Source organism: Bison bison, unplaced genomic scaffold, assembly GCF_000754665.1.
Source record: "Bison bison bison isolate TAMUID 2011002044 unplaced genomic scaffold, Bison_UMD1.0 scf7180017864286, whole genome shotgun sequence".
Taxonomy (NCBI): domain Eukaryota; kingdom Metazoa; phylum Chordata; class Mammalia; order Artiodactyla; family Bovidae; genus Bison; species Bison bison.
Genome location: NW_011494858.1, coordinates 4487676 through 4505638, shown reverse-complemented (window position 1 = coordinate 4505638; position 17963 = coordinate 4487676). Strand labels below are relative to the sequence as shown.

The 17963-nt window shown below is 40.7% G+C and overlaps 1 protein-coding gene across 1 annotated transcript in view; it reads left to right on the top strand.

The window, feature by feature from the left end:
• ASXL3 (additional sex combs like transcriptional regulator 3) overlaps positions 1–17963 on the top strand; it is a 163359-nt gene that overhangs the window by 139886 nt on the left and 5510 nt on the right. Inside the window, exons 9-11 of the mRNA XM_010849786.1 lie at positions 4482–4578; positions 6632–6737; positions 12839–14801. Of these exons, the coding sequence (XP_010848088.1) occupies positions 4482–4578; positions 6632–6737; positions 12839–14801 (2166 nt within the window). The remainder of the gene's footprint in view (positions 1–4481; positions 4579–6631; positions 6738–12838; positions 14802–17963) is intronic.

Here is a 17963-nt window from a genome sequence, read left to right as displayed (position 1 = left end):
AACCCCCCAGAGCCTCCCCAGCTCACTCAGGAGGAACAAGCCAGTCTTTTCATTGGGCTGCCAGGCCCAGTATGATTCTGGGTTTTGAACCCCTGTTCCTCCCACTATTAAGGTCTCTCCAGCTCTTAGGGCCTCCTCGCAAGCCCCACCTGAGGGCCGCTGCAAGTACATCCATCCACTGAGCACACCCTCCCCCAATGCTGGTGGCTTCTCCTTCACTCATTCAAGTGTCGGCTCCGGTGTCCTTGATCAGCAACGAGCAGAGAGGCCCATCCTGGACACACCATCTACATCAACAGATTGACAGTCTGCTTCCCCGCACACACTCAGCATGAATGTTTTCATTTTGTTTTGACTTTGTTTCGAATGGCTCCCTCCCCACTACCTGTAGAATAAATTCCAAACTGCTTGGTCTGTCTAGATGCCGCGTTAGGATTTAGCCACTTTCTGACTCTGCAGCACATTTCTCACTATTCATCTAGGCAGCCCACCTGCCATCCATGCCAAATCACTTGCGTGCTAAGTCGCTTCAGTCATGTCCAGCTCTTTGCCACCCTGTGGACTGTAGCCCTCCAGGTGCCTCCGTCCATGGGATTCTGCAGGCAAGAATACTGCAGTGGGTTACAGTGCCCTCCTCCAGGGGATCTTCCCGACCCAGGGATCAAACCTTCATCTCTCGCGTCTCCTGCACTGGCAGGCGGGGTCTTTACCACCAGCACCACCTGGGAAGCCCAAACCACTTGCAGGAAATCCCAAATTAGAAAAAGGGATAAATAATCTATTAGATGTGCAAAGCATTATTATTAACCCAAGATATATTCTCATATAGAACAATATTAATTGAACATCAAACATTGGATGGCTTGTAAGTAGCAACATCTTTTTAATCCTTTGCATTCCACTGATAGACATCCCATAAAATGTATGTTAATGTAATCAACCCCAAAGGCAAGTGATGTACTCACCAATCAAGACTTAAATCTTTGTGAAAGGATCTCTCCACAAATAAGATTTTCTTCCTCACACTTATTTTTCTCCATAGCAATGAGCACACACAGTTTTTCTCCTTCTAATTAAAAACAAAACATAACTTATCAACAACTTCTTTAGATTTTTCATTGAGTTACATAGAATGAATGTTTCTATTGTGGGTAATCAGAAAAAAACAAGAATTTATAGCTCAGTGATAAATAAGTAAACCTCTCAGAAATGTTTATTGTTCCAGCTCATTTAAATGCCATGTCTTTTGGACAGTATTTCTTAAAGGCCATAAAATTAATTGTGTATTTCAAAAGTTTTATTGGCACGTATTTCCTAAGTCGAATTCAGCCTTCATGTTTAATTGTGCTGTCTCATACAGGCTGGAAGCCTGGCCATTAATATTATTTTTCTGTTTTAAAAGAAAAACAGTTTCCTCCAGGGCTAGCTTCCATATTCTTGAATGTGGTCATTTCACACTATCGTGCATTTTCATGTGCTGAAATCTTGAGACTCTTGTCAGAGCTAATCTGGGTCTGGTATTTCTTTGTGTCTTAAAATTATGCTGAAATGTCAATTAATAACTCATCATGTCCCCTGGCCTGGCAAAATATACTAAATTAAAATCCTGCATGTCAGCTACTGGAGTTCAGTGTTACATCTTTCACTTACACAAAGCAAGGAGAGTGTAATAAACATTTGTTGAGTACCTGCAATATAACAGGCATTGTGCATGGACTCCAAATTGTTCAGCACATGTGTGTGCTCAAATGTAGAAAATCTACCTTTGTTCATCATGCCTTCCATAAATGCACCTCACAGTAAACTACTTCATTTTTCTCCCGGGCACTTGCCTTCCACCTACTTGTTCTAACTGTTGGGGACACAGCACCAAGTGGCCTCCTTTGCTTCAGTTCATAACCGCATCCCAAAAGGTGGTGTCCTAGAATTGTCCAGTTTATCCACTCCCGTTTTGGGGCTGTGGTGAGACGCTGAGGTGGGGACTGGCATGGCAGTGTCACCAGACATCACAACTGTGCTGAGCCCAGGTGGGTGGGAGAGATACAGGGACCAGAAGCATCTGCTGTATGCGGAGTGTATTCGAAAATGAGGGTAGAGGCTTTTCCTTCTATTGCAGCTGTATTGCCTGCACCCAGATGAGTGCCAGATACACAGGTTCATGTAAGTGACTTGATAAGTATCTGGGCTTCCCAGGTGGCGTGAGTGGTAAAGAACCCACTTGCCAATGCAAGAGACACAGAAGATGCTGGTTCGATCCCTGGGTCGGGAAGATCTCCTAGAGAAGGAAGTGGCAACCCACTACAGTATCCTTGCCTGGAGAATTCCATGAACAAAGGAGCCAGGGGGCTACAGTCCATGGGCTCGCAAGAGTCAGACATGACTGAAGCAACTGAACATGCACGCATGCAATAAGATGAAATCATTGGGAGGAAATGGTGAATCCATGAGTGAACAGTCTTGTAAATTTTCCAAGTGGATTAAATATTTTAGTGTGGTTATCAGTATCTTAGGTAAGGAAATTCAAGATCTCTAATCTGTGGCTGTCGTGATGGCAGCATTCAGCTTATGTCACATCTGTTCAGTGCCTCTCTTCTCTGGATTTTTTGACCATTATTCCATTTAGGTCAGGAGGAAAAGGGGGTACCAGAGGATGAGATATTTGGATGGCATCACTGACTCCATGGACATGCATTTGCACAAACTCCAAGACAGTGAAGGACAGAAGAGCCTGGTGCTACAGTCCATAGGGTTGCAAAGAGTCATACACGACTGAACGACTGAATGACAACAAGAGATTACATTTAGAGTAGGTAGTATAAGATTTCAGAGAAGGCAATGGCACCCCACTCCAGTACTCTTGCCTGGAAAATCCCATGGATGGAGGAACCTGGAAGGCTGCAGTCCATGGGGTCGCTGAGGGTCAGACATGACTGAGCGACTTCACTTTCACTTTTCACTTTCATGCATTGGAGAAGGAAATGGCAACCCACTCCAGTGTTCTTGCCTGGAGAATCTCAGGGATGGGGGAGCCTGGTGGGCTGCCGTCTGTGGGGTCGCACAGAGTCGGACACAACTGACGCGACTCAGCAGCAGCAGTATAAGATTTAGTTTTCGACTCAGTTTTCTCCTTTGCTCCTGAATGATGGTTCAGCTGACACGTTCATGAAGTCATGGTTTGAGTTAAATTTTAAAAGAGGGACAGCATTTCTTTGGGTGAAAATGGAGTGAAAAAAAGAAAAAAAAAAAAAAAAAAAACGAATGAAAACATGGTGATAAGAAATCTGAGTGTGTTTTCAGATGGCAGAGACTTCTTAGAGCTTAGGATATGAGTGTGTTTGTGAGAATAAAAAGAAATCTTTGAAAATATAACTGGAGCTACAGTTTGCCAAGCCTTTGAGTAGCAGACTAAAACATCTTCACCTCTTCATGAACCGTCCAGTTGCTGATTGTGACATCCTGTGTCCACAACCCAGTCTACACTCTGTACTGTATGCTTTATATAAAACCATCCTGTCCCAATCCTGTTAATCTCCCAAGACCCTAACCCATTTCACCTCTGGCATCAAGTTCTTCTCAACTACTCAGGTCCACCTAGATATCTTCCCTAACTTTTTTTTGTCCTTTTTAATTCCCACTCACCTAATTTTTGGCATTGTTTAACTTTTTATATGTTCTCTCTTCACTCCACAGCTACTTACAAAGTCAGCCAAGGACACACTAGTTCTTTTTATCCCATCTCAGCAGGCAGAATATATACCCAGAAAAGATGTTGTAAATAGTTGGAAAGTTAAAAAAAGCATCCAGTTTGGTGATGCTTCTCTGAATCTCTTCTATTCATGAATTTTAAAAATATTTGAGGGAAACATTAGTAGCATATAGCATATACTGCTTTTAAACTTTGTATACCTGTTTTGTGTGTGCAACCAGAGAGGTGAGAAGAAGAGAGAGAGAGGTATGTATGAGAGTGTGGGTGTGTTTTAATATGCTCCAGAACTTTCTGTTGTCTAAACCTCAGACAGTGGAAGAATCCAAGTGATCAGACTAGATTTCTTTAGCTTTCACAAAAAATTCAGAAAATTTAATTTTAAAAAACTCAATCTAAAGGTGTGCGCATATCTTGATTTTTAATTCAGTACCACTTAAAGCACATTAAAATGATAAAGATAGAAAACTTCTTTGATTAAACCGCATACATTTGTTGTACTCACCACTGATAATGGAAATGCCTAATACATTGCTAAATTTATTCCTAAATTGCTATATAGTCATTGTAATAGTCACTGTAAACAGTGCAGTTTTCCTACTAGGAGATTCATCTTTTGTTAAATTCCTTCCTTTCCTCCCTGCCTCCTGCCCTGCTGTTTCTGTCTCTCATTTTCTCTCTCTCTCTCACACGTACCCTCAGTTTTCGCTTCTTTCCTGCGTACTTTTGCTTTGAATTATTCTTGATGGAATCTTGTTTTTGTCGGCTTATTTCCTAGATGGGAAGTGATGGAATTTTACGCCTCAGTACTTCAGCTCTAAATAATGAATTCTTTGCATATGCAGCACAAGGCTGGAAACAGCGACTGGCAGAAGGTAAATTTCTATTTTCCATTATTATTTGACAGATCTGAGTACACATACTGTTCTGAGATTTGCACTCTTCTCTGATTCCCAAGTCATTTCCCCCACTGAAGTATACTTGAATTAAAACTCACATCCTATTTCAAATGACTTCATTAATTCTCTTATTATTCTTGGCAATTTTGATGTCCAGGATTTTTGAAGAAAGCATAGCATTATCTAGAACATGATAACAGTTTGATATAGCAAGATATTCTTTGGAATAATCATTTTAATTATATGTTTGATATATTATATATTTTCTTAAGGCCTAAGACTCTGAAGAATCTTCTTTTAATATTGTCCTCCCCTGAAGGCACACTTTGCCTTATCCTTCCTTCTTGAAAGACTAGAAAATATCCAGTGTCACATTTTTACTCCCTTCCCCGCGCACATTGTTACGGCTGGGAGTGGCCCAGTCTTACACAATGGAAACAGTTCTTTCTAGAGAATATGTATTGCTTTCTGATTTTAAAGTCCAGTTTCCTTTCCTCTGTCCTGCCTTTCATGTTGCTTCTCCAGTATCTCACTTGTTTTCCACCCCATGCAGTACATATTCGTATCTCTGTTTCTTGTGAGCTAATTACTTTATGAAAGCTTGGTCACTTTTCAGAAGCTAACTTGAGAATCAGCTTCTATGCATGGTCTTCCCTAATTGCTTTAGGCAGAATTAAGTGCTTTCCCTCTCTGTACTTTTACTACATTTTTTATTGTGGCTTTTACAGGGTTTTCTACGTTATTATAGTCAACTGTGTGCTTTTTCTTTCACCAGAGTGGCTGAAGCCATTTCCACTAGACATTCATAGTATGTCTTAGGTTGCGCCCCGGGTACCTTTCTGACAGCCTTCTCTCGGCTTCCTTCAGGAGCTCCTGTTCTTTCACCTGCTGGTAATAGTGATGCCTCCACCATTCTGTTCCCTGTTCTTCGCTTTTATAACTCTTCATGTACTCTGAGCAGCCTTATTCAGCACCAGGATTCCAGCTGTGGCCCATAAGCTGAAAACGTCCAAAATTGTCTTCAGCTACTCTTTCCCAGTGCTCAGTGCTCCGTTCCACAAGTCTGCAGGATCTTCCTAGCATCAAGCCCCTTAAAACCTAAATGCCAGCATTAAATTCTATTCCTTTTAAATGTCTACCATTTCTTCTGCCTTCTATCTGCTAAGATCATCCCTTTTCTCACAGCTCTTAACTCAGAAACCGTAATGATATCTTTGATCCTCTCCCTTCTCCCCAGGTCCATCTGGTTAGGAACTTGTGTTTTTGAATCTGCATGTTCTTCAACGTTCTCAAGATGTTGCCCTGACTGTACTCTCCTTCTCTCGTCTGTGCTACCTAGTAGCCTGCCTGCCAGTTTCTAAGTTGCTTATTTGGCCCTTTTTCTCCCTCCCCGAACACCGCCAGGACCTCCCTCAGTCTCTTACAGAAAAACATTCAGGGCTCTCTTTAAAACATGTATTGGTTAATTGACCGCAGCCTATCTTTCCTATTCCATTTCATCCTGTATTTTACTCACAATTGGCCTCTTAAAAGAACATAAATATATATATTCATATCTCTGTGCGTTGTGAGCTAATGACTTTATGAAAGCGTGGTCATCTTTCAAAGGCTAACTTAAGACTCAGTTTCTGTAGATGGTCTTTCTTAATCCATTTAGGCAGAGTTAAGTACTTTCCCTACATTTATGAATATTCTTACTTATGGCTTCTATAGGGCGTTCCACCTTGTATTATTATACTCAATGGTGTGCTTTTGGGTTCACCAGACTGGTTTCATCAAGGACACTGAATATACACAGTTTCATTTACCGCCTCTAGTACACAGTACATTTACTAAAGCTTTCAAGTCTGTCTGCGACTAAGTGACGGAGTGATGTTCATAAAAGGAGAAGCCGTAGAAATATCATTAGCACTCAACCTGTTACTTTTCAGTATTTATAAACCTTTACTCAAATTAGTTACATATTCTCTTTATTAATTGGCAAAAGATATGACAGCTTTTCCTCAATATCTAAGCATTTTCTTTCTAGGAGAGTTTACTCCAGAAATGCAATTGCGGATAAGGCAAGAAATTGAGAAGGAAAAGAAAACAGAACCTTGGAAAGAAAAATTCTTTGAAAGGTTTTATGGAGAAAAGTAAGTACTAGAGCATTTTTTTTTTTGTCATTTCTCTTAGAAGGAAATGAAAATGTAATTCTCTTTGTTCACACAGCACACTCATGTGCCGTAAAACTTAATAAACCTGTGATAAAAGGCAATAGTCCCTCAGTGTAAGAAATTGCAGGTAAAATTATAGTGACACATCAGCACTTAAATTTTTTTTAAATGCATTTTCAATGGTTTATAACTTGTCCATGAAAATTCATTTTGGACTGAAAATAGCACATGAATTCCAGAGAAGTCAATTTTGTCTTTCTTAACTGGATTTTAGTAAAAATCTGCTATTTTTTTAGTCTAAGTATTTTCATTAATGAATCATTAGAGATAAGCAGCCTTAGACACATATTTATTTCTCACATTTTTCCAAAAATGTTGACTCTGAGTATACATTTGTTTAGTCCTTATTTTAAGGAAAGCCTGAAGTACTATCTATTGCTCTGTCCATTTTCCTCTTTCTCTATAACCACTTTAAAAAAAAAAAAAACTTTATTTTACTCAAGGATAGTTGATTTGCAGTGTTGTAATAATTTCTGCTCTACAAGGGTGATTCAGTGTATGTATGTATAAGAAATATATATTATACATTCTTTTTTATATTCTTTTCCATTATGGATTATCATAGGGTGTTGAATATAGCTCCATCCATGTGATATATGGACTTCCCTGGTGACTCAGTCAGTAAAGAATCCACCTGCAAGCCAGGAGACTACTTGCATGTAGGAAACCGAAGTTCGATCCCTGGGTTGGGAAGATCCCCTGGAGAAGGAAATGGCAACCCACTCCAGTATTCTTGCCTGGAGAATCCCATGGACAGAGGAGCCTGGCGGGCTACAGTCCATGGAATCTCAAGGGTTGTACACACTTAGCAACTAAACCACCACCATGTGATACAGTAAGACCTTGTTATATCCATCCTGTATATAATGCTTTGCATCTGCTAATGTCAAATCCCAGTCCATCTCTCTCCTACCCCTTGGCAGCCACAAGTCTGTTATCTGTGTCTGTGTCTCTTTTGTAGACAAGTTCATTTGTGTCATATTTTAGATTCCACATATAAGTGATGACATACTGTAAACGTCTGACTTAACTTTTGCTGCTAAGTCGCTTCAGTCGTGTCCGACTCTGTGCGACCCCATAGACGGCAGCCCACCAGGCTCCCCCGTCCTGGGATTTTCCAGGCAAGAGTACTGGAGTGGGGTGCCGTTGCCTTCTCCAACTTAACTTTTAGGGTGGTAATTTCTAGGTCCATCCATGTTGCTGCAAATGATATTATTCCATTAGGTTTTATGACCGAGTAGAATTCCATTGCAGAGAAGGCAGTGGCACCCCACTCCAGTTCTCTTGTCTGGAAAATCCCGTGGACGGAGGAGCCTGGTGGGCTGCCGTCTATGGGGTCGCACAGAGTCGGACACGACTGAAGCGACTTAGCAGCAGCAGCAGTATTCCATTGTGTTTATGCGCCACATCTTCTTTATCTGCTCATCTGTCAGTGGACATTCAGGTTGTTTTCACATCTTGGCTATTTTCAGCAGTGCTGCTGTGAACATTGGGGTGCATGTATCTTTCTGAATTATAGTTTTGTCTGAATCTTTGCCCAGGAGTGGGATTATTGCCTTATATGACAACGGTATTTTTATTTTTTTGAGGACTCTTCATGCTGTTTTCCATAGTAGCTAAACCAATTTACATTCTCATCAACAGTGTAGGAGGGTATAACGACTTTTTGATTTATTATTTTGATTTGTGTGTGTTTTAAAAGATAATACCAGATGTAGATAAGCGTGGTAGTGACTGAACTAAATTGAAAGCACTCTCTCCTTTGCCTCCCAGTTAACAGGGACACATTCTCCTTGAGCAGAATTGGAGTCTCACAGATAATCAGATTTGTAAGAAAAAAAGAGGGATTTAAGAGCTGACAGTTGACAGTAACTTTAGATCATCTTGGGCTTCCCTCACGGCTCAGCTGGTAAAGAATCCCACCTGCAATGCGGGAGATCTGGGTTGGGAAGATCCCCTGGAGAAGGGAATGGCAACACACTCCAGTATTCTGACCTGGAGAATTCCATGGACTGCATATACAGTCCATGGGGTCACAAAGAGTCGGACATGACTGACTGAGCGACTTTTACTCACTTTAAATCATCTTAGGTAGAAGAATCTGTGCTTTAATTCTCACAAACATAACTGATGCTTGAAAGTGGTGTTTTGTATAGAAGACACTAAGGTGATTGTAGGCGATACAGCTTGTACCGTTTGATCTAATTTCACAAAACTCCCCTGTAAATGAGGAAAAATGTCAGAGGGAGTCTCACATGAGTGTGTCTCATCCCTGGTGAATTGTCCTAAGTAGCCATCCTCAAGAGGAGGAAGGCTCCTTTTCAGTTGCTGCCCTGAGACCTCAGATGCATATACATATTTAAGCAAAACTAAAAGGCTGTAATCTCCTTTCTCAAAAATTAAAATTGTGGCAGGCTAGTTATCAGCCTTCTTATATTATTACTAGCACTATTACTCAAGCCTGCTGGCATCACAGTCCTCATTGCAGCTTTCAAAACTAGATACAAGACTTTTCTGGTGGTCCAGTGGTTAAGAATCTGCCTGCCAACGCAAGGGACACAGGTTCAATCCCTAGGCTGGGAATATTCCACATGCCGCAGGGCAACTAAGCCCTTGTGCTACAACTGTTGAGTCCACGTGCTACAACTAACGAAGCCCATGCACCTGGAGCCTGTCTCCACAACAAGAGAAGCCACCACAGTAGGAAGTCCAGGCCCCATAACAAAGAGTAGCCCGCACACAGCAGCAAGGACCCAGTGCAACCATAAATAAACTAATTACATTAAAAAACAGATTAGATACCGATTTAGGACACACACCCTAGGCATACTGATTGGGGATCTCCAGGAGTTGAACCCTGGAATCTGTATTTTTAGATGCTTCTCTATCACGCTGATGTCCAGCAAGATTAAGAACCCTGCCTTCCTGTCTTTTCTGACAAAGGGAGTGTTGGGAACATTCTTGTCAGTAATGGAAGAAGCATAAGCAAGACAGTCACCTCCAAAGAACCTGTCCTTAGTTTTTATCGTGTGTTGGGCTTGTTCTTCTATCAGCTCAGTCTTCATCAAGCATTGTCTTTGTACCACACACACTATGTCAGACAGCCCATGATGTAAGACCACACAGAGACTTTTCCTCAGTCAGCAGATAATCACTGAGCATATTCAGGCTCTAATAGGTTTCTAAGAGCTTTGCAAATATTGTTTCACTTAATCTTCTCAACTGTCCTATAAGGTGGATACCATTATTACTCTTTTTTTTTTTTTTTTAAAGGGGGATTAGGAAACGGAGAGGCAGTGAAACTGATTTCCCCAGGTGTACACAGTATGGTTAAGTAATTTGCTCAGTGTCTTAATCCTGCAAATCCTTCTCAGAAAAATTCACACATCTACAATTTTTGGCATGAAATTTGGGGGCTCCTGCCCTGGAAGGTGATAGCTACAATGCTGTGCATAAACATGACTCCCCAGCAGTGTCACTGAGTTCTGAATACAACAGTTCTTTGATTTAATTGACCCTTTCCTTGTTATAGTTTATCCATAGAGTTTCTGTCCCATTACCTCCCTGGACTTCTTGCTTATCTTTTCTGATCTTTGATTACATACTGGATGACTGGTGCATTTTGGACATTTCATTGACTGCCCTTCTAATTTTCTTACTCTGAGATTACCTATATTCCCTCAATACAGGAGGGATATTTTCCTCCCATCAGATAATTTTCAGTTGACTGAGACCATGTGCCTTCTCATTGCTCTGAGTTCTCCCAAGAATGTTAAGATCTGTCTGATTTAGTTTTCTGCTCTTTGTGACCTTTATTTTGGTTCTTACTGGCTTACTCTGCCTTTAATCCAGGGTTGTCGTTCAGTCGCTAAGTCGTGTCTGACTCTTTGCGACCTCGTGGACTGCAGCACGCCATGCTTCCCTGTCCTTCAGCATCTCCTGGAGTTTGCTCAAACTTGTGTCCATTGAGTCAGTGATGCCATCCAACCATCTCATCCTCTGCTACCCCTTTCTTCTTTTGCCCTCAGTTTTTCCTAGCATCAGGTTCTTTTCCAGTGAGTTAGCTCTTCACATCAGGTGGCCAAAGTATGGGAGCTTTAGCTTCAGCATCAGTCCTTCCAGTGAATATTCAGGGTTGATTTCCTTTAGGATTTTTGATACAGTACTGTCTTAAATTTGTTTTAATTACTTATGTAGATGTTATGAATATGCTAACCCAAAATTATAGTATATATTTAATAATATCCTTGTGACTCATCTAGCTGAAATTTGGCTGCTGGTGGGTAGGTTTTGTATATTCTCTATCTAATCTAGTATCAGTGATATCTTTACTTGATCTGGCCTCAGGAGACCTTGTATCCAGCTGATTTTTCTGTTCTAAATTCATCTGTTGTGTAGTTATATTATTCTTTCCTTCTTAGCATAATATAAACTGTGGTTTAATTTGAACCCATTGTAGGGAAAGTTGAAAGAAGAGAGACTAATTATGAAGGAAGTATCCTCTATCTTTCTTTCTCAGCTTTCTGAAATTTAGTGAAGAAGGCAATGAAAAAATACCCCAAAAGCACATTCTTTCTTACTTCCTTTTTATTCTGAGGATTTAAGTAAAAGGTTGAAGAAGATTTCACTGAGGTATTTTCCTGTTACAGCTCTATTTCCTCATTCAAATATGTTTCTTCCTCTGGGAATATTCTCTCTCCTGCTCATCCTTGTAATTGCCTGCACTCTAATTTAACTTCATTTAGAACAGCATATTTCCCTACCATCTGATGCTAACATTGTAACTTAGTATGATAGGAAATAGTGATTTACAATATTATCAATCATAATTCTGATGAACTTTGTCTTATGGCCTGGGCTATTTCTTGATATTCTATACTATCTTTTTATGGAATATTTTTACTGTAAGAGATCTACATGAAAGAACTGAAATGTCTTGTCTCACACAGATGTAATCTAGTGGAATCAACTTTGATGACCCCAACCATATTTATTATTCTTTAAAGAAATTTCCATCATATCTTAGGTTAGACATTTAGATACTAAAATAAGGTGATGGACATCTTTTACATTGGGTTAAGAGAACTTAATCTTTGGAAGTCATTTCAGTTGTAGAATTTTACAACGTACCCATCTTCCATTTATTTTAATTATTTGGTTATGTTGCATCTTTTGAGGACTATGAGATTTTCTACTATAAGGATATATTTCTACTTCCTGAGTATAAAAGTTTAGATTTTTTAATATTCTTTTGCCTTTCAGCCCATATTTTTTTAATCTTTTGTACTATGCAATTTTCTTATTACTAATACTTGGTAAGGTTGATATTTCCTTGCTTATAGAATAAAAATCAATACTTTTTTTAAAACCAAAAGTTTATTTTGGGGCTTCCCAGATGGCTCAGTGGTACAGAATCTGCCTATCAAAGCAGGAGCCATAGGAGACATGAATTCAGTCCCTGGGTCAGGAAGATCCCCTAGAGGAGGAAATGGCAACCCACTCCAGTATTTTTACCTGGAGAATCCCACAGACAGAGGAGCCTGGCAGTCTGAAGTCCATGGAGTTGCAAAGAGTCAGACATGACTGAGTGAGCATGCATGCAGAGTTTATTTTAGGTATGATTATAAAAGCAGTCTTCCCACGTGGCTCAATGGTAAAGAATTGCCTGCCAGTACAGGAGATGCAGGTTTGATCCCTGGGTCAGGAAGATCCTGTGGAGAAGGAAAAGACAACCCACTCCAGTATTCTTGCTTGAAGAGGAGAGGAGCAGAGGAGCCTGGCGGGCTGCAGTCCATGGGGTCGCAAAGAGTTGAACACAACTGAGCAATTGAGCACATAAAAGCAGTAGAAAACCTAAGCCATCATAAACTAGTTTACATAGGCTAAGCATGCTACTTAGTGATAATAAAATTAATTTGATGCATTTACTTCTATGAATGCTATATTTGGTGAGAGATCCAAGTTGTACCTTTCATGTTTTGTGGTTGAACAATAATTTAGTATTTCTAATTTCTGTTCAGGTTGGGCATGTCAAGAGAGGACTCTGTAAAGCTCACATCTGGACCAAACACTGATGGCGCTGAAAGTAGTTCTTCCTGTGGGACCCCTGGCCTTCCCAGTCTTTCTGCACAGACTCCCTTGAAAGAACAACAGCCAAAAAGCTTGAAAAGCCCAACTTCTCCAGAGCCTGAATTCTGTGCTACGCTCTGTCCAATGGTAGATGTAGGTAAAGATGTAATGACAGAATCAGAATCAGAGGACATCTTGATCCCTGAAGAATCCGTGATTCAGGAGGAAATTGCAGAAGAGGTCGAGACCAGCATCTGTGAGTGCCAGGATGAGAATCACAAGACAATACCTGAATTTTCTGAGGAGTCGGAAAGTCCAGTCACCTCTCATGAAGAGCCACAATTAGCACCTCCTGAAGATCATGTGGAATCTTGTGTTATGATGAATGATGTTTTGGAAACTTTGCCTCCTATCGAAGTTAACGTGGAAGAGAAATCAGAATCTCCCCAGGAAGAGATGTCGGTTGTCATTGATCAGCTGGAAGTCTGTGACTCGCTCATTCCTTCCACTTTATCCATGACTCATGTTAGTGACACAGAACATAAGGAGCCAGAAATTGCACTAGAGACCAACACTCCAGAAATTAAAACGGGGTCATCATCCCTAGAAGGCCGATTTCCAAGTGAAGGAATTGCTGTGGATATGGAGCTGCAGAGTGAGCCCGATGAGCAGCTTTCTGAAAATGCCTGCGTCTCTGAGACGTCCTTCTCTTCTGAGAGCCCAGAGGGAGCCTGTGCCAGTCTGACATCCCCAGGAGGGGAAAACCAATGCACTTCAGAAGAGCCGTGTACTCCAACCTCCCTTGAGACAACGTTTTGTTCTGAGGTGTCCAGCACTGAAAATGTGGACAAATATAATCAGAGAAATGCCGCTGATGAAAATCTTCATGCATCTTTGCTGTCAGAAATCTCTCCAATATCCACCTCACCTGAGACATCAGAAGCATCTTTGATGTCCAATTTACCTTTGACATCGGAAGCATCCCCAGTATCAAATTTACCTTTAACATCAGAAACTTCACCCATGTCTGATTTACCTTTGACGTCAGAAACTTCTTCAGTGTCTTCCATGCTTCTCACGCCCGAGACCACTTTTATATCCAGTTTGCCACTTCCTTCAGAAACATCTCCAGTTTCCAGTTCTTCCATGAATGAAAGAATGGTGCATCAACAAAGAAAGTCCACTTCCGTATCCGAAGAACCACCCTCCCCGCAGAAAGACGAAGGTTCTGCTCTTGCCAAGCCCTTGGGAGAGGGCGTTACCTCTCCACAGAAGATTCTATCAGATGCTCCTGAACCCATCAAAATGGCTTCTTCTTCAATTGCTCCTGAAGCGTATTCATCAGAAGAATTACACAGTAACACCCTGAATCAGCAGCCTTGTAAATCACACGTTGAAACTGAGAAATCCTATCCCACTTCAATTCCGGAACTTCCTTCTACAGAAATGATCAAAGTGAAAAATCATAATGTCCTGCAAAGAGCAGAAAAGAAAGGGATGTCTTCACCATTGGACTTACCCGTCTTTTCTGAAGAGATAGAGAGTAAGGGAAATGAGGTCCCATCAGGTAAACTACAGGACAAACAATACGTCTCCTCGGTAGATAAGGCTTCATTTTCAGAAGGCTCTAGAAATAAAATGCATAAGCAGGGGAGCTCACAGAATCGGCTGGAGAACTCACATTCTTCCAAGTTGTCAGAGCCCTCCAAGTCCCCAGATGGGGTAAGAAATGAAAGCAGAGAATCTGAAATATCAAAGAGGAAAACTGCAGAGCATCACAGCTTCGGGATTTGTAAGGAGAAGAGGGCTAGGATAGACGATGACCAGTCATCTGCTGGACGGAACATCTCGTCCAGCAGCCCACCTGAGAAAGAGCCACCCCCAAGAGAGGAGCCAAGGGTCCCACCTCTCAAGGTATGGTATTTTTTTTTTTTAACGAAAAATTCCATTGATAGGCTTTTCCTATTCAGATATTTCATTTTTCAAAAGTAAATGTCACAGTTTATACTCCAATACTCCCAGCGCCAGTCTGATACTAAGTGATTCTTTTTCAGACTGCATTGAGTTCATACAGTAAGTTTAGATACATGTATATATTTAGACCTGGGCATTTAAGGGAAAAATCAAATGAACAGGGAGAACTGGGCCTGGAGGAGCCCACAGGCCACTCAGATAACATGGCCTTTGGGGGACTCCAAGATGTAGGACAGAGATCTACATAAATTTGAAGGTTAATTCATCATTCTATAAAAGTTAGCAGAACTAGAGACAGTAGTGATCAAGTCAGAGGCATGCACTCAAGAAATGAAGGTATGTATTACCCCTTCATTCATTTGCCAACAAACATTGAACTCCCCACACACCACACTGCCTAGCAGAGAGGGCCTGGCTTCTGAAAGACCTTCATTAAATACTTCTTGAATAAATAAATGAAATTGCTTTGCAAACCCAGAGGAAAATGCCATAGATATACATGTATACAAATGCTACTATTTTATTTCCAAGATAGTTAAAGAAGTATTTGACTTCACAAAATAATAAAACCTGTAGACAAACATTCCTAATTACACTTTTTATTTTGATTCCCAGGTAGATTTTAACTCTCAGAAAACCAACCTTTTATATAATTGAATCTGCCTAAGTGAACTGAAAATTAAGATTGATTCAAAGAATTATAAACAAACAGCCTTTGTTTTTCTTCATGTCTTTTTATTTTATTCTGCTCTGACATCTACTTGTAATAGGGACTCTTAATCTCCCTAAGGTTGACTTTTAAGGGTGTGATTGTAGTTATTCTGTGTAATGAATCATTCCCTATTAAATAAGATTCTGGAGATACAAAAGATGAACATTAAGCTCCCATTAAAACCCTGCTATGCATTTTCATTTATGAAGCAATGGAAAGACAAATATAATAAGCATGCTTCCCCTAGGAAATACTTTTAAGTATAATATGTTTAAGTATAGACATATATACAAGTATATAATACATTGAAGTATCCTGTTTTTTGTCAAAAGCTGTTTTTCAAAGTGATATATACCTTTATGTAAACATACGTGGATTAGTTAGATAAAACAAATTTGTTGTTTGTTAGGCTTGATGTTTCTAATTTTTTAAATGAAGGGAAGTACTTGAAAAGCTGAAATCCTTTTCTAAATTTATCTTTCTTTGGAGCCTTTGGATTAGAAGAGAACCAGCACATGTTTGAAAATGAGAAATGAGAGCTCAAGAAAATAATTCCACCTTCCAAAGTTCTAAAGGATAATTCCAAGTTGAAATGATCTTGTAGTATGTGTCACATGTTTATAATGTCAACATATGTAAGTGCACAAATGTTAAGAAGAGAGATGTAAGTTTTCTAGGAAAAATCTTTTTTCTAGAGGACAGAATAAAAGGGAGCATAGTACATGTCAACAGAAGAGAACAGGGGGCTGAAAGTCTCCATCATGCTCTGGTTAGAGGACCCCAGAGCAGCCTATCTCCACAGGCTCAGTGTTTGCAGCTGTACATTAAGGGCTTTAACTAGATCCCTTCCAGCTCCATAAATCTGTGACTCTGTGAACATTCTCAGTGGCTAGCACATCACAGGCCGTTGCTTTGGGATATTGGTTGTTAGGTCTTCAGTGTCTGACTCTTTGTGACCCCATGAATCGCAGCACACCAGGCCTCCCTGGCCATCACCAACTCCTGGAGTTCACTGAGACTCATGTCCATGGAGTCAGTGATGCCATCCAGCCATCTCATCCTCTGTCCCCTTCTCCTCCTGCCCTCAATCCCTCCCAGCATCAGAGTCTTTTCCAATGAGTCAACTCTTCGCATGAGGTGGCCAAACTACTGGAGTTTCAGCTTTAGCATCATTCCTTCCAAAGAAATCCCAGGGCTGATCTCCTTCAGAATGGACTGGTTGGATCTCCTTGTAGTCCAAGGGACTCTCAAGAGTCTTCTCCAACACCACAGTTAGGTGTTAGGTCTTAGGCTGCATGAATTTGGTGACAACTGTGCATCTCTTGGGCTTCCTTGGTGGCTCAGTGGTAAAGAATCCGCCTGCCATGCAGAAGACGCAAGTTTAATCCCTGGATTGGGAAGATCCCTCGGAGGAGGAAATAGCAGCCCACTCCAGTATTCTTGCCTAGAAAATCCCATGGACAGAGAGGATCCTGGCAGGCTGCATTCCATGGGGTTGCAAAGAGTCAGACATGACTTAACGATTGAGCACACACATATGCGTGTCTCAGCATGAGTAAGTGAACAGTGTGTGTTGGGACATGTATGAAATTCAGCACACTGGATTTCCAAAATAAACTGCCCAACCCATGTTATTTTGGAGGCAGAAAACTAGAGTTGCCCTTGCTTTCAATAAAACATACTGCTAATAACAAAATCCCTTTGGAAGGCAGAGCATTCTCACAAAAACAGTCTCATTCCCTCTTTATAACAGCTCTGCGAAGGAAATAGACCGGAAATAGCCAGGCTCATTTTACAACTGAATTTACAAACTCATATTGTGTGCTTATTATATGTATAAAGCAGCAGGCTAGGTGGTATGGGACCACATAAAACCTACAGTCTTTTACTTCGGAGGTTGTTGGAGAAACTGAAGTACACAGCCTGGGATCACAGCTGAGAATTCTAGTCTTGAGCCTTCCTTGGGGCTTTCTCCTTTATGTCAGATTAAGACCAGTAAATTCAAACAGAGTCCAGGTCCCACTTTTTCATGACAGCCAGGAAGATAAGTCGAAAGCTTAACTATTTTTTAGTTTACCTCATTTGAAGAAGCCTGGGCTTCCTTTCCATTCATGTGATGCTTTAATATGTTTCATTTCCATGCCAAACGAAGTCACTGATGTTTTGTAGATTAAAACAGAGGTTAAATTTTTTTAATTTTCACATTCGTGCTGCGTTTATTGTTGCTTTTTTTTTTTTTACCTCCAAAAGCCCATTTCTGGATTTAGGGGTTGGCCCCTTTAAAAACGTGGTTATTCCCTGCTCTTGCGTTCGCATGCGCCTCTGGAATCATGTGCACATGCGCCTCTTCGGTGCTCCTTACGCTTACTTTATCTTTTCATTTCTGCCCC